The sequence below is a fragment of the Symphalangus syndactylus genome, chromosome 6 (genome assembly GCF_028878055.3).
Source record: "Symphalangus syndactylus isolate Jambi chromosome 6, NHGRI_mSymSyn1-v2.1_pri, whole genome shotgun sequence".
NCBI classification, from domain to species: Eukaryota; Metazoa; Chordata; class Mammalia; order Primates; family Hylobatidae; genus Symphalangus; species Symphalangus syndactylus.
Window position 1 is genome coordinate 48,087,501 of NC_072428.2, and position 15,547 is coordinate 48,103,047.

General features: G+C 46.1%; 1 protein-coding gene across 3 annotated transcripts in view; it reads left to right on the forward strand.

Annotated features, from left to right (window-relative positions):
- The first annotated feature begins 12,236 nt into the window (after window positions 1-12,236).
- Window positions 12,237-15,547, forward strand: part of LMO1 (LIM domain only 1) — a 44,583-nt gene continuing 41,272 nt past the window's right edge. Inside the window, exons 1-2 of one of the 3 annotated variants that reach the window (XM_063641154.1) lie at window positions 12,612-12,666; window positions 13,966-14,070. Coding sequence is in view for 1 of the 3 variants with exons in the window: in XM_055282529.2 (XP_055138504.1) it covers window positions 12,645-12,666 (22 nt within the window). In the remaining 2 variants the exon portion in view is untranslated. Of the gene's footprint in view, window positions 12,667-13,965; window positions 14,071-15,547 lie in introns of all 3 variants that reach the window. The other 2 variants (XM_055282529.2, XM_055282526.2) reach the window with 2 other exon arrangements.

Below are 15,547 nucleotides of genomic sequence, written 5' to 3' on the forward strand. Positions count from 1 at the left end.
TTTATGAATGGATTAATGCTGTTATCTTGGGAGTAAGTTTGTTATGGAGGGAGTGCTGTTCTTATAAAAGATGAGTTCAGCCTCTTTTTTTTCTCTCTCCCTTCACTATGTTCTCTTGCCCTTCTACCTTCTGCCATGGGATGACATAGCAAAAAGGCCCTCTCCAAATGCAGGCCCTCAACCTTGGACTTCCCAGCCCCCAGAAGTGTAAGAAATAAATTTCTGTTCTTTATTAATTACCCAGGTTCAGGTATTCTGTTATAGCAGCACAAAATAAACTAAGACAGTGACTATGAACCTTGGCACCCAGCATGAGACCTGGCCTTAGGATGCATGAGACAGTGTTGGTTATTAACAAGAGGAACATGAAGGAGAATGGGAGGCTTTCAGTCCAGACTAGCAAGCAGAAGTTTCATCCCCACCTCCACTCCTTGCGATGGTTCTGCTGGCCTTAGCAGGTCTAGGCTTATCCTAGACCAGTTGGTTCTAGGCTAGTAGCTTCCAGCTCCCAAGTTCCTGTTAGGATCACCTCTAGGGAAATGCTTATGGTCAGGCTGGGCTAGACTGGACTCGGAGGCCGTCCCTTGGGGCACAGGTTTGGATGTTATCACATTATTCTAAGAGTTGCAGAGCCAAGCTGCTAGGACCCTCAGGCAAGGAAGGCATAAAGTAGGAGGTCCTAACCTGTTGAGCCAGGGACCCATCTGTGGTCCTATGAGGTAGAGCTTGGGAAAAGCAGCCCCCAGACCTTTTTGGTGTCCATAGGCCTGGACCACATCTTTAGTTTCAGAGAGTCTGGTCTACGATAGCAGAAAGAGAGAGTGAAGGGTGAGCCTTGCCAGATTCCCTACAGTTGGGGCAGCTGAGCTGAAATGTAGGGTCAGGATAAATACCCATCTGGGCTCACCTGAAGGCCCTGAACATGAAGCAGCCTTAGACATAGGCAGTAGCCTATCCTAATCCACCTGCCCTTAGCTCCCTGGTCCAGCCAAAAAGAAAGAACTTTGGATGCTTCTTCATGTCCTCCCTTCCATCTCTCCCAGGATCAGGCCTTTAGTGAGCATCAGGGAACTTCTTGAAACAAGGAGAGAGCAGGGAGCACATCAAGGCTCAACCTTGGCTCCAGGTTTCCATCCTGGGAAGCTCTTTGGAAACAAGGAGCCTGGCAAAGCAGAGTCTAGAATTGGAAACTTGGAACTTGGAGAACACATTCAGACTATTTATTGTTGGGGAATCAGAGGATCAGTGTATTCATTAGGAAAAGGGCTAAGCTACTATAACAAAGAGGTCCTAAGTTACAATGGCCTAAAGAAGATGGAACTTTATCATTTATCTGTTGTAACAGGAGATAAAAAGTCTAGGTTGGTAGGGCTACTCCACAAGGCCACTTAGAGACCCAGCTTCCTTCTATCTTATTTCTCTGCATACCTTAGGTTATTGATTAATCAAATCTGGGTGCTCTAATATCTATATTCCATCTTATGGAAAGGGGGGAAGACAGGAAGCTGTGGATAAGCAACTTGTTTCTTCATGCTGATATAGTCTTTGTCTCTCCCCAGAGCAACTACGTGGCAGACAATATGAGTCTTGACTTTTACATCTTATAGCTTCAGCCACCAAAGAGAAGAAACCAACCCAGCTCTCTGGGTTCTGATGTCAAAACTCCTACTGGGGAAACCCACTTGTCTAACTTGGGTCTCTCCCGTTATAAGCAAGAGGTGAAAATAGCTTATATCTCCCTTCTGCCTACAAATGAGAACTAGTAACTTATCTATAGCCATTGCAATGGAAGCTGGAAGTACAGTCTCCAGTGCCATGTGCCCAGGAGGAAGGGAAAGACATGTTGGATATGCCACCAGTAGTCTGCCACACTCAGGAAGGGGAAGTTACATGGCGTGAGATCTGCAAGAAGTGGAGTCAGAATCACGATCTAGGCTTAGTGTCACCAGCAAGTCTGCGGCTCCACTTCTACCTGCAGGCTCTGAGGGTTTGAATTAGCATCCTGTCCCCTGGTGTGGTCCCCCCAGGCTTTAGAGGGCTCAATCTAGTACAAGCCCCAGGTGGTAGCTGTGACCTCCTGTCTTGATAGGACTCAAATATTTCTGACTCACCACAAGGGGTGTTTGAGCACAGGGGCTTGGAGAAGCCCAGGCAAGTCCTAGGTAGCAGCACCTATGGAGGAATATGTGCTTCCAGGGTTTTATGTTTTGTTTTTATTTTTGTTTTCTCCTCCAAACTTGTATCATTTGGGAGTTGGCTGGGCCTCTCAGCCAGGTTGGATGCTGGACGAGAAGGAACCCCTTTGGCTTCTTCCATCATGGGGCAGGGGTGGGGTAGGAAGACCCCACTAGAGACTGAGGGAGAGGGACAAGGAGGGGGATTGGGAGTGCCCTCCCATCAGTCCCACATACCTGGGCCCCTGCCTGCAGCATGGAGAAGGACTGTTTCTGAGATGCATGTGCTGTTGGGACATGTGGTTGTAGCTCCAAGGGGACCACCTGCATGTGGGTGTGTTCACTCTGGTGAGCTTGTTGGGAAACAGTCTGTTCTCTGGGAGTGAGTCACAGTGCTCAGCCCCACGGCCCAGTCAGTTGGCATCCATGAAGCTCATGGACCAGCACTAGCCTCCAGAGCACGTGGCACAGCCGGCCCCTTAGACCCAGCCCAGGATCACTCCAGGTCTCCAGTCATCAGTGGACAGGTGATTAGGTGGGTGGGAGAGGGAGGAGATGACCCCTAGTCACATACAATCGGGGTTCAGATTGAGAGTCTGATATTGCAAGTCAAGCTGGGTGGGGCTTGGTTGCTGGGGTATTTGTAGCCTCAGAGGGGATTGTGGGCATCCAGGAGCCCTCTTGGTAAGGGTCTCCGAAAGGTGGGAGGTGCAGAAATGAAGCCATTTGGAGGTGGGGAGAGGTCCCTACAACAGCTGGCTGGGGAAGCCTGAAAGCTCATCAGCACCTCAGAGGTTTTTGCCATAATCAAGTCTCAGACCAAGCTAGTTGGCTACATAAATGAAAGAGTGGAAGGAAATATTTGAGCCAGGCAAATTCTCCCAACTGGGGCTAGGGTGGTGGGTATATGGAGTGTAAGAGTAAGTTCAGAATATCTGAGTTGGATTGGACTCCTGAGACCTTCTCCTCTGACCCATTTTTCTCCCAAGGTAGGAGGCTGGAGAAGAAGATGCAAACACTTATAGCTTAATAGTTTTTCTTTTATCGCTGTCACACAAATAATTATACAAATAACTATGTAATTAACTAGATCATTGTGATAAGAGCTATGGAGGAAAAGTGCAGAGGGCCGCATGTCAGACTATAACAGGGAGGCCTAACCTAGTCTTGAGGGGAGAGGCCACCCTGACATTTAAACCTGGATCCAAGGGATGAACACGAGGTGGTCCAAATAAAAGGAGGCAAGAACATTTCAGGCAGAAAAAAATGGTGCGTCTGCAGGCCTGGAGACAGGTGGCAGTTCAGACAACGACAAGGGCAATATGCTGCGTCATAGGAGCGAGGGTGGGTGTCAGTGATGGGAGATGCTTCAGGAGAGCCTGCTCGTACAGAGTCAAGTGGACATGCAGAGAGAGGACGGGGGCTTGCTGTGGAGAGCAACAGGAAGCTTTGAGGGTTGGTTGACAAGATCTGATTTGCATTTTTAAAATATCCCCTGGCTGCACAGGGAGTAATAGAGGCTGTATCATTGAGGCTCACGGTGGACTTTGGGTGGGGGCCAGTAAGGAGCTCTTGCGGCAGTATGCAAGAGATCACGGCGACCTGGACTAGGGCAATAGCAGTGACTGATTGGATGGTGTGTCAAAAACAACTCCCATTTAATTTCTACATTGAAAAAATTATAAATTACTTGTACATTACAAATAATGAAAAGATAAGTGTATACTTTTTTTTTGAGTCAAGGTCTCACTCTGTTGCCCAGGCTGTGGTGCAGTGGTATGATCATGGGATCATGGCTTGCTACAGCCTCTAATTCCTGGGCTTAAGCGATCCTCCTTCCTAAGCCTCTCGAGTCACCAGGATTACAGGTGTGAGCCACCATGCCTGGCTCAGTGTATACTTTCTCCTTCACTCTTACCTTCCATTCTCACTCGCTAATGTCACCAATGTTGATAGCCTGAACAAGTGCAGCCTTTCACATCTTTCCTTCATGTGCATCTTAACAGAAAGAGGTTTTCTTTTGAATAGGATATTACTTGATACTCTGCAATCTACTTTTCCCACTAAACAGAACGTCACAGATGTCCTTTGCAAGTCAGTTGCTCTAACTCATTTTTAACAGTTGCATAATATTCTACAGCAGAGTTGTAGGACAATTAATTCAATCATTGATTGGCACTGATATTCGTATGGTTTCCAGTTTTCTGCCACCAAAACAATGCTGAAATTAGGATTATCCTTATATACAGGTGATTTCCCCTTATAGGATGGAATGCCAGAAAGAGGATTTATAGGTCAAAAGGCATGTACATGTTTAATAAATAGTGCCAGGTTACTTGCCCCAAAAGTAATAGATCGTGCCAGATTACTTGCTCAGTAGCAAAGGAGAGTACACATTTTCTCAAAATTTTAGCAGACCTGGACATTTTACTTTTCTTACATTGCTTGCCAATCTGATGAATTTAAATAATGAAAACTTATTTTGCTTTAATTTGCATTTTCCCAATGAATAATGAGGGTAATCATTTTATTGACCATTTAGATTTCCTCTCTGAATGGCCTGTTCATTCTCTTTTCCATCTTTCTTTTAGGCTTTTGTCTTTTATTTACAATTTATAGAAATTCTTTGTATATACAGCATATTTTGCAAATATTTTCCTGATAAATCATTTGTATTTTTCTTTTGTTTATGCTATCTTTTGCCATAGAAGTTCTGAAAATCAAATTTGGTATATTTATCTTTTCCTTTGTTAGCCCCAACAAATTTATTCATGTTATTATCCAAATCTATTAAATTTTTCTAATAAAATATCTTCCAATATTTTCAATGTTTTCTTCTTATTTTAAAATATTAAACCACTTGGAACACAATTTTTATATTTAGGGGAGGTAAGGATCCTATTTGTTTCTTCCAGATGAATAACCAGTTATGGCAGCACCGTTTATTGAAACAACTTTATTGAGATGTAATTCACATACCATACAATTCACCATTTAAAGTGTACAATTCAATGCATTTTAATATATTCACAGATTTGCAAATCTCCACAATTTCAGAACATTTTTATAACCTCAAAAAGAAACCCTGCATGCCTTAGCTATCATACCTCTACTATCCCCAGTCCCTAGCACCAACTCATCTACTTTCTGTCTCTACAGACTTGCCCATTCTGACATTCAATATAAATGAAATCATACAATGCACAGTCTTTTGTGACTGGCTTCTTTCACTTAGCATTATATTTTCAAGGTTCATCCATCCTATGGCTTGTATCAGTACTTTATTCCTTTTTATGGCTGAATAATATCCATTTGTCAGTTCATAAACATTTGGGTTTTTTCCCACCATTTGGCTATGATGAATAATGCTGATATAAACATCAGTATACAAATTTTTGTGTGGACCTATGTTTTCAGTTCTCTTGGGTGTACACCTAGGAGCGGAATTTCTGGTTATAGGTGACTCTGTGTTTAACTTTTTGAGGAGCTGCCAGGCTGTTTTCCAAAGTGGCTGCACCATTTTACCTTTCTGCCATCAGTGTGTGAAGAACATGAAGTGTTCTTCACATTCTTGCCAATGTTCGTTATCTAAAGTTTTTAATTCCAGCTTCCTGGTGGGTGTGAATTGGTATCTCACTGTGGTTTTGATGTGCATTTTCCCGATGGCCAATGATGTTGAGCATCTTTTCAGATTCTATTGGTTTATTTGTATATCTCCTGTGGAGAAATGTCTATTTGGATGGCAGTACCACTTATTATTTTTTTCTCTGATCAATTAAAATGCAATATTTATCATATATTAAATACCCTTCTGTACTTGAAACTGTTTATTGTCTCTTTGTTCCTGTGATCTATTTCTCCCTTCCTGACTTACACCACACTATTTGATTATGGTAGTTTTGTAGTATGCTTTATTATCTAGTAATGCAAGTTGTCTCCAATTAGTCTTTCTTTTCACGTTTTCTTAACTAGCCACATATATGTATTTTTTAATTGCACTTCAAGTTAAATTTTTTTCAGTTCTAAAAATTTTTAATTTGGGATTCTAACAGAAATTGCACTAAATTGATATATTAGTTTTGAAAGGATTTGCTTTTATGATGATGTCTTCTCATTTAGAAATATGGTTGTCTTTCTATATATCCAGATCTTGTTATATGTCCTTCAATATGCTTTCATGAGTTCCTTTAAAGAAGACCCTTACCTGCCCGGCCGCCACCCTGTCTAGGAAGTGAGGAGCATCTCTGTCCGGCCGCCCCGTCTGGGAAGTGAGGAGCACCTCTGCCTGGCCGCCCCATCTGGGATGTGGGGAGTGCCTCTGCCCGGCCGCCTCATCTGGGAGGTCTACCACAGAGGCCAGAAGCAATGTGGGGGCTGGACGTGGTGGCTCACGCCTGTAGTCCCAGTACTCTGGGAGGCCGAGGCGGGTTGATCACTTGAGGCTAGCAGTTCGAGACCAGCCTGGCCAACATGGCGAAACATATGAAAAATACAACTGACAAACCAACCAACCAAGCGACAACAAAGCAGGTCTACCCTGGAGTCGTACTCTAATTTTTTCTATTTTCCTCCCTTTCTGATCCTTTATCCCACTTTCTTTTTCTTCCTCCTCCTTCTTCTTTGTCAAATAGAGGATTGAGTTATTATCATTGATCCATACAAAGTCCCTCTCTCATTTATTTTATTTAATTCCCACTCCCCATTTCTATTCCCCGTCTTTCCATGAGCAACCTTCCTAATATGTTTGATATGCATCTTTTTGTTTGTATGTATTTTTAGAAAATGTTTATTGTTTTGTGTGCAAAAAAAAATTTTAAATAAATAAATTAATTAAAAAAAAGAAGACCCTTACCTTTGTGATGATTGTTGTTTTTAAATTATTCCTAAATATTTGCTTTGTCACTATTGCAAATGTTCTATTTCATTGCCATGTCTAACACATCATTGCATTTAGAAAAAAACTACAGCTTTCTATCTATCTTGTATTTAGCTACCTTCTCAATTATCTAATAATTCTAGTAACTTTCAAACTAAATTTTATTGGATTTTTGGTTATATAGTTGCGTAATTTGTAAATAAATATATTTTTGTCCTTTCAAAAACAGCTGTTTATTTTGGGCAGTTCATTTTCTTGTCTTATTGAGTTAAAGTCTCAAAAAATGTTGAATAATAATGATGATAATGGATATTCTGTCTTAGTTCCAATTTATGGAAATTGTTTCAGAATGTCACATTTATTTATTTTCTTTTGGGTTTTGGTAAAGAGTCTTAACAAGTTGAAGTAGTTTTCTTCTATTTCTATTTTGCTTAATATTTTATTAATAATATGTGCTAAATTTTATCAAATGATTTTGGACATATATTACTATAATCATATTTTGTCCCTTTATTTGTTGATGTAGTGACTCATACTGATAGAGTTCCTGATGCTGAATCACGTTTGTGGTGTTAAAATAAATCCTCCTTTGTCATGGTGTATTATTCTTTTGATACTTTTTTTCATGTCAAGATAGCTAATATCTTATTTCAGATTTTGCACTCTTATGCAAGCTGTTCTGTGAATTTTTTTTCTTTTAAAATTCAATCTTTATAAGGTTTGAGAATAAGAAAATGCTGGCTCATAAAACAAACTAGGAAGCTTTCCAAATTGTTCTCTTGTCTGGAATAGTTTAAATAACATTAAAATCATCTGTTTTTCAGGTTATATAAAACTCATTTTAATGTAATCTGTGCCTTGTGGGGTTTTATTTTGATTGTGATAAAATACTATAACATAAAATTAACCAACCTTACCATTTTTAAGTGTACAGTTTAGCAGTGTTAAGCACATTCACATTGTTGGGTAACCAATCTCCAGAACTCTTTATCTTGCAAATCTGAAAATGTTATACCCATTAAATTCCCCATTCTCCCCTCCCCTGAACCTCTGCCAACCACCATTCTACTTTTTGTCCCTATGAATTTGACTGCTCTAGGTACCTCATATAAATGAAGTCAAACAATATTTGTCTTTTTGTGACTGGCTTATTTCACTTGGTATAACGTCCTCAAGTTATACCATGTTGTAGCATGTGTCAGAAATTCCTTCCTTTGAAAGGCTGAATAATATTCTTCTGTATGTATCTATCACATTTTGTTTATCTATTCACCCACTGGGTAACACTTGGGGTGCTTCCACCTTTTGATTATTGTGAATAATGTTGCTATGGACATGGATGTACAAATATCTCTTTGAGAACCTGCTTTCAATTCTTTTGGGTATATTTCCAGAAGTAGAATTGTTGGAGCATATGGTGCCTTGTGATATTTTAATGGCATAGTTTTAATATCTTTTTAAATGTATTCTGTTTATTGGCCTATTTGGGAGTTCAACGTCTTCTATGCTCAGTTTTGATCATTTTCTGCTTTGCTCGAAGTCATCCATTTCTTCCAGGTTTTCACATTTATTTTCATAGGCTTGCTCATATTATTGTTATAATTCTTTAACCTTTTCTGTACCTGTGATATATCTCTTGTCTTGTATCTAATATCATATATTTGTGCTTTATTTTCTTAACTAGGTTTTCATGGAAGTTTTTTTTTCCATTTTGTTAGTCTTTTCAAATAACCAAGTGTTGTTTCTAATTTTCCCATTTAATTACCTTTTCTATTACTTGTTTATTTTCTATTTCATTATTTTCTGACTTCATTAATTTTCTCCTACTTTTTTGGTTCAGTTTGTTCTTTTCTAATTTCTTAGATTGAGTATCTAGTTCATTGGTTTCCAGTCTTTTTAAAAAATATTTCAAAGATATGAGGCTATATTTCTTCCTCTGAGTATAGCCGCCTTCCATAAGTTCTGTATGATATGCTGTGTTCTCTATTTTCATTACTAGATTGGTAATTTCTGTTTTGATCTTATTTTGATCCAGTACCAATTTAATAGGATGTTTCTTAATTTTCAAGCAGTTTATGCTTTTAGCTTTGAAGTTGGCTTTGTTTGACATTAATATTGCTGTTTCCACTGCCGCTCTGCTTGCATTTTCTTGGTATATCTTTGCCCATTGCTTTATTTTCAGTCTCTTTGTCACCTTGTTTTGGGAGTATTTCTTGTAAACAGCATTTGGCTGTATTTTATTTTTAACTTACTCAGACAATCTGTTTTTTGATAGGGAAATTCACTCTCTTCATGTTTAGTATAACATACTGATATACTGACCTCCACTGCCATCGGTTGCACCAGGGACAGCTCCCCTATTATTGTTCTGGTCCATTCTTGTTCACACAGCATTTCCCTTCATGCCAGTCATGCAGCTAAGACAGGTTGGAACATAAAGGCATAAAAATACCAAATACCAGATCCCACGATTTTACAATAATTAGCCCCAAATTCTGATGTTCCAATTCTCCTCTCCAGGATTTTCCTCTCCAAATAGTTGTGAGACCTAGGAATGCTTACCTGTGTGACCCAAGTGCCCTCTGGACACCACTAGATTTTGAGTTCTGGATAGTCATTTTCTCTCTAGCAATCCCAGGGTTGGGAGATGGGGGTTGATGGATTATGAGAAGAGACGCTGTCTGTATAATTAGAGCTGCTGCCTGATGCTCTTGCAATCTTGCCCGAGCTGCTGTTAATGACACCAAGTTGCTGATCCCAGCTGCTCTTTTCCTCTTGGCCCAGCAAGGTGACACCTCAGCTTCTAATGACCAGCTGTTTCAGAGGGGGCTCCCATAGCCAAGCTGCAGGGCTCCTAGTGACTGAGTTTCTCATTTTCACCACTGCCCTCTTCTTCTCAGAGTGCTGGTCAGGGGTGAGTTAGGCCCCACCTTGCACCATACTTGGAACTGTTGTTCCTCTAAACTCCTGGCCTTGCTTCTCAGCCTAGTCCACCCATGAGGATCTCCTCTCAGGAACCTCATTGTCTCTCTGCCAGCAGGCCCCCGTTGAAGATCTCAGTCCTCATGATAGATCTGTCCTTCAACTTTAGCTTTGAAGTTGGCTTTATTTGACATTAGTATTGCTGTTTCTACTCCCTCTCTGCTTGCATTTTCTTGGTATACCATTTGCAAGATGCTTTGCATCTTTGCCCATTGCCCATTGCTTTATTTTCAGTCTCTTTGTCACCTTGTTTTGGGAGTATTTCTTGTAAACAGCATTTGGCTGTATTTTATTTTTAACTTACTCAGACAATCTGTTTTTTGATAGGGAAATTCACCCAGCTGTGGACTGAGTTCAGTGTCTTTCACCAGGAGTTGGGGCCCCACATAAATGCAGAGATAGGGCGGGGCATCTGCTTCATTATCCCTGATCACTCCATGATGTTTACACTCTCTGAACTTTCTCTTTCTCTCTATGAAAATCAGGAGGCTGGTCTTTTAAGACCTCATACAGGCCCATGCTGCAAGTGATGGTGGGAACAGGGAGTCTGGGTGCTTACGCCTCAGGCTGGCGTCTCTGAGTGTGAACTCTGGCCAAGCAGAGATACCCAATTGCAGGGCCCCTCTAGTCTGTATGGTCCCTTTGTGCGAAGTAGCAAAAGGTGCTCTCTCTGGGTGGGTGCAGTCCGTGCCAGCTACATGGCATGGAAGGTGGAGGGGTGCAGAATTTCAGGCCCTACTTGCTCTTTGACCAGATGCCTTAGTACATGGAATAGCCAACACCCATCTAGGCAGTCACTCCTCGGGAATTGAGAGCAGCTGATTTGGGAGATCATTCTGAAGAACCTCTCTGCACACTCCTCCTTTCTTCACCAAATTGAATATAATTCATGCAGTCATTTCACAAACTTTCCCAGACACTATGTGGGTCTGTTTGGGAGGATGGAAGAGAGCGGGAGGAATCTGGATGAGCTCCCTCCCCTCTCTCTACCCCACAATCAGAATGTGTTTTGGTAAGTGGGGGCTTGGGGACAGTATAAGGGTGACTAACTGCACCTCCCTTACCAATTAAATTTTTTAAAAAGCTGCTATGGAAGGAGCGAATATTAGTTTCCTGATTTATAAAGCCGAATGGATTAAGCTCATTCATTGCCCGAGGAAACAAAAAGGAAATCTTCAATACCTCTGTGCACATTGAGAATAGGAACAATGCCGGTCTTTAGAAAGCAGAAACCTAATTTGGGGGAATCAATTACCCTCTGTGTCCTGCCTCTGTGGGCTCTCTCACTGGCTCTCTCAATAGATTTCCTGGGAGGTAAAATGTGGAGAAGTTTATCAACCACAGGCACACCCTCGGTACAGCCTTGAGACAGGAGGTGAAGAACTAGGTCTAGGGTGGGTGGAGTTGGGGGTTCCTGGGCACAAGGGTGGGGTGGGGAGGGTTCTGGGATAAAAGTTGAGAGTGGGGGCGGTATTGAGAGGGGCAGTGAGATGGCAAAGTGGGTGGTGGTGGGAACCTGGGGTTTATAACTGGGGGAGAGCAAAGCCCAGTCGAGGCCTGAACAGGTGACCGAGTGGAGAACACTGTGGCCCAGCCTGGGTCCCGAGTCACCACCGCCTCCTGATCCTCTCGGATTTCTCCTCTGTGATCTGCACTTTCTCCCGTGGGGCTGAGAATGCCGCGGGGAATGGCTGGGCAATAATGAAAAAAGAAAGGGGATGGGGCGCCTGCCACGGTAGCCACGGAGTCACATTCACAAAGTCACACACAGAAGCACTCTCGCGATCTCATACATTCCTGTGCCGGGTCCCAGTCCGGTCCCACAGTCCCCAGACCCAGAGTCACGCCCAGCCTGGAGCACTCATTCAGAATCACAGGCACGGAGCCCACACTCCCACCCGCACACACCCACCCGCAATCGCACGTGTCCCACCCCCACCCTTGTCTTGAGCTCACACAGTGGCTCACCACCCCACACAGCCCTCACTCTGGCATGCGGACACACACACACACACAGCCCCTCACAGGCACACACTCTGGCTGTGCTTTTGTGTTTTGTCAGAATTAATGAGAAAAGTTCCCGTGCCCTGCGGGTAATTAGTGTCCTTGGAGTTAAATAAGCTAATGGCGGGCACCTCTGGCCCAAGCAATTATGTTTGTGTATTGAATAATTGATTCAAAGGGGGGGGGGGAGGGCCGCTAATCAGATCTGAGCATAATGAATTGATTTAATTAACAGGGGAATCTGAGGGGCCCTGGGAAATGCAGCCTTCACTCTGCTGAGGCGAGCGCGGCCGGCACGGAGGAAGGACGCGCGCGCGGCTCAGGCTCCGGCTGCGGCCCGGTCCGGGCAGCTGCTGCTAGCAAGGCTCCCGCGATCCCGGCCTTGCCGTCTCGCCCCCGCGCCCGCCCCCCAGTCCCTCCTCCTGCGCTCCCTGCCCGCGGGGCTGCGCTCAGGACTCCGGTCCGTCTGCCCCCGTCGGCGGCCGCGGCTCTCGGGACTCTGCGCCCGCGCGGGGCCGGCGGGAGCAGCGCAGGCGGCCGGCGGCGGGAGTCGGAGCCACGCGCCCCTCCGTATCCTCGGCGCTAGTCCGGCTGGAGCCGCCGGGACCATGGTGTTGGACCAGGAGGACGGTAGGTGCCCGGTGCGCGGTGCTGGTGCCCGGGGGCACGCGGGGCGCGGGGCGGAGACTGCGGCGCTGGCCCTGCGGAGTCCACCCCGCTAGCGGCGGCAGCGCCCTCAGCACCCGCGGGCCGCCTCCGGCTGATGGGTGGCTTCCCGGAAGCGCGGCGGCTGATGTGTGCGCCAGTGCCGGAGTCGGCGGTGCCAGGCTCAGCGCCTGGGCTTCGGCGGCGGGATTAGGAAGTCTCCCGGTCCCAACGAGGCCGCCAGCCCTGCGCGCTCCGGCCGGGAACTTTCTCACGGACTCTTGCCGCCTTGCGGGCACCCGGAGCGCCTCTGCGACCCGCACCGCGGGCTTCCCGGCAGTGCCCACTGCCAGCCAGTCTCCCAGCCTCTCTGGGTGTCTGCACGTTCCCCTTCCGCACCCTACTGCGGAACGGATCCCCGCAGGGTGGTGGGGGTGCCCACAGATCCTGCAGGTGCAGGGGTGGGGGTGCCATCAAACCAGCACTGTCTCTGAGGTCTGGCACTCCGTAGCTGCGGGATGGGTGACATTGCCCCCGCCCCTGGCGGGGCTGGGGAGGGAGCTGCCATCAGTTCACCCAGCCTGGCATGTTGGGAGGTGCCACGCTGGCTGGGGTAGGTGGGTGGGCCATCTAGTCCAAAATATCAGGTCCAACTAGAGGCGGTTTTACCTTGAAGCTAATGAAGTTTAGGGTCCTTCAGGTTCCTTCAGCTGCCAGGTCCTTGGTGGTAATCTGGTATTAGTAGTCTTGCAGTCCTTTTCTTAAAGAGCCCCATGCCCAAACTACAGTAAGCTTTGGAGCTCACAAAATTTCCATCCATCCCTGGGTCCAACTCCTACCCTTTCCACTGCCAGTCTCTTGGAAGAACTCACAGCTCTGGCTGACCCAGAGACCATCCGCCCAGGCTGGGACAATCCCTTAGTGCCTGAAGGATCAAGTGCTGGGGCAGGAGGCTGGAAGGTTTGGGGTTGAGAGGCAACTTCTGGGCTGCAGGGAAAGGGTCTGGCTGCCTGGCCTTCCTCTCTGGCCCGGCTAGTCCCTTGACCCACCCTACCACCACTCACTATAGTGATCAACTGTCCTTGTTTGCTCAGGACGATCTCAATTTTAGTAGTGAACATCCCGCATCCTAGGAAACCCTTGAGTCACAAGGCAAACTTGGACAGTTGGTCAGTGCACACCCACAATCTTCTCAGGGCTGTGGTGCAGGGGTAGGGGAGATTTCTTTGCTATGGTGCAGATTTGGCTTAGGCCTCCACAAGGCCTAACAATCTATAACTGCAGCTTGCCAGAAAGCCTGTCCAGGCTCTCCAGAAACCAGAAGAGGAAAAGACTGTGCACTTCTTCACTCCAGCGGGTTGCAAATTCCTGTGCACTGGCTGCTTTTGTGTAAGTAGGGGGAAGGGAAGGGCATCTGAACGTGGCCAGCAGGCATCCTGATTGCACTGTGAAATCTGTAGGTTTACTCTGTCCTGTCAACTGTGGTGGCCACAGAGAAGGGGCCCTCATCACCCCAGTACCTCTCTGAGCATCACCTGTGTGGCTAGCTTGTAACTCCATCTTGGAGGCAGCTGCATTGTGTTGGGAGCAGGCCCTCTAGCTGAGGCACATCTGACAGTCTCCACCAAAGAGTTCTGGAATATCTAGTCTGCCTGGGCCCTCAGGCCCTGGGTCCCACTATCTCCCACCCCCACTCCTAATGCAGGAACTCTTCCTCAGGACTTTCCTGCCAGGTGGAGGGGCAAATTGCTGGGACCTGCCCAGATATTTGTGAGACAGCCAGTAGCACCCACTTTCTCCTCAAACTAACTTTGGGGATTGATAGCTGTCCTCTCCCTGCCATTCCCAGAGGCATTTCAAGGGCATTTTGGAGCACTCTTGGCTTGTCGAAGTGAGAGTACATGCTCATCACCTGTGGAATGTGTTGGGTGAAAACTACCTCCCCCAGCCCCAGGGGATCTGAGGATTCCACTCTGGTGCTGTGGGCGTGTCCCTGGACCTAGAAGCAGCTTGGGTGGGGTGAGCATGGGGGTGGGGCGAGTATGGGGGTGGGAGTTACTTGCTTGCCCAGTGAGTGGAGAAAGGCCATCAGATGGGATGAGTGATATTCCTATCTGCCTCTGTCAACCCAGCAAGCCCCTTCCTGGCTGGAAGCTCAAGCCACCCAAACCCTCCAAGACTTGCTGTGAAGGTTCCTCTTCAGATCAGTTTGGGAGCACCATGCTCACAGCTGGGGGTGCAGAAAGAGCCACCTGTGGGCACACACAGCACCAGTCCCCTGCTGGCATGCCCTACCTGCTTCTGCAGCCTATTGCTCAACACCCCAGGCCTGCTCCAGTCCCTGGGTTTGGAGCACAGGGCCCTGACTCCCCAAAGGGATGCCAGTCATGTGGCTGCCAATTAGGTACCTTGGAGGCTGAGGTGAGCTGGTATTCAGACAAACTCGTGGACAAGAGAGTGGAAGAGTGGCCACAGTTAGCCCAGTCCTGGTGTGTAGGTCAGGGCCAGCCCCTGAAAGTGAGGAGAAGCTGCCCCTGGAGGTCAGTAGTAAGGCTGCATGCAGCCTTACTGTGCCTCCAGTAGCAGAGGTTTCTACGGCAAGAAGCTGCCCCTTGCCAGCCTGTCAGGCCCTGTGCTTGCTACACTGTCTAGCCCCCAGCTCTGGCGGGTGTGAGGGGCTGGCACCAAATATGCCGGTGGCAGCGGTGCCAAAGCCTCCCTCAGACCCTGAGGGCATGGGTCTGGCAGCAGTGGCAGGGGAGAGATCAAGCTCGCAGTCCTGAGGCATGGTGAGTCTGAGCAAAATGATATATTTAACATCAAATATACTCAAGGACTATTAGGATTAAGTATTCAAGATGAAGGG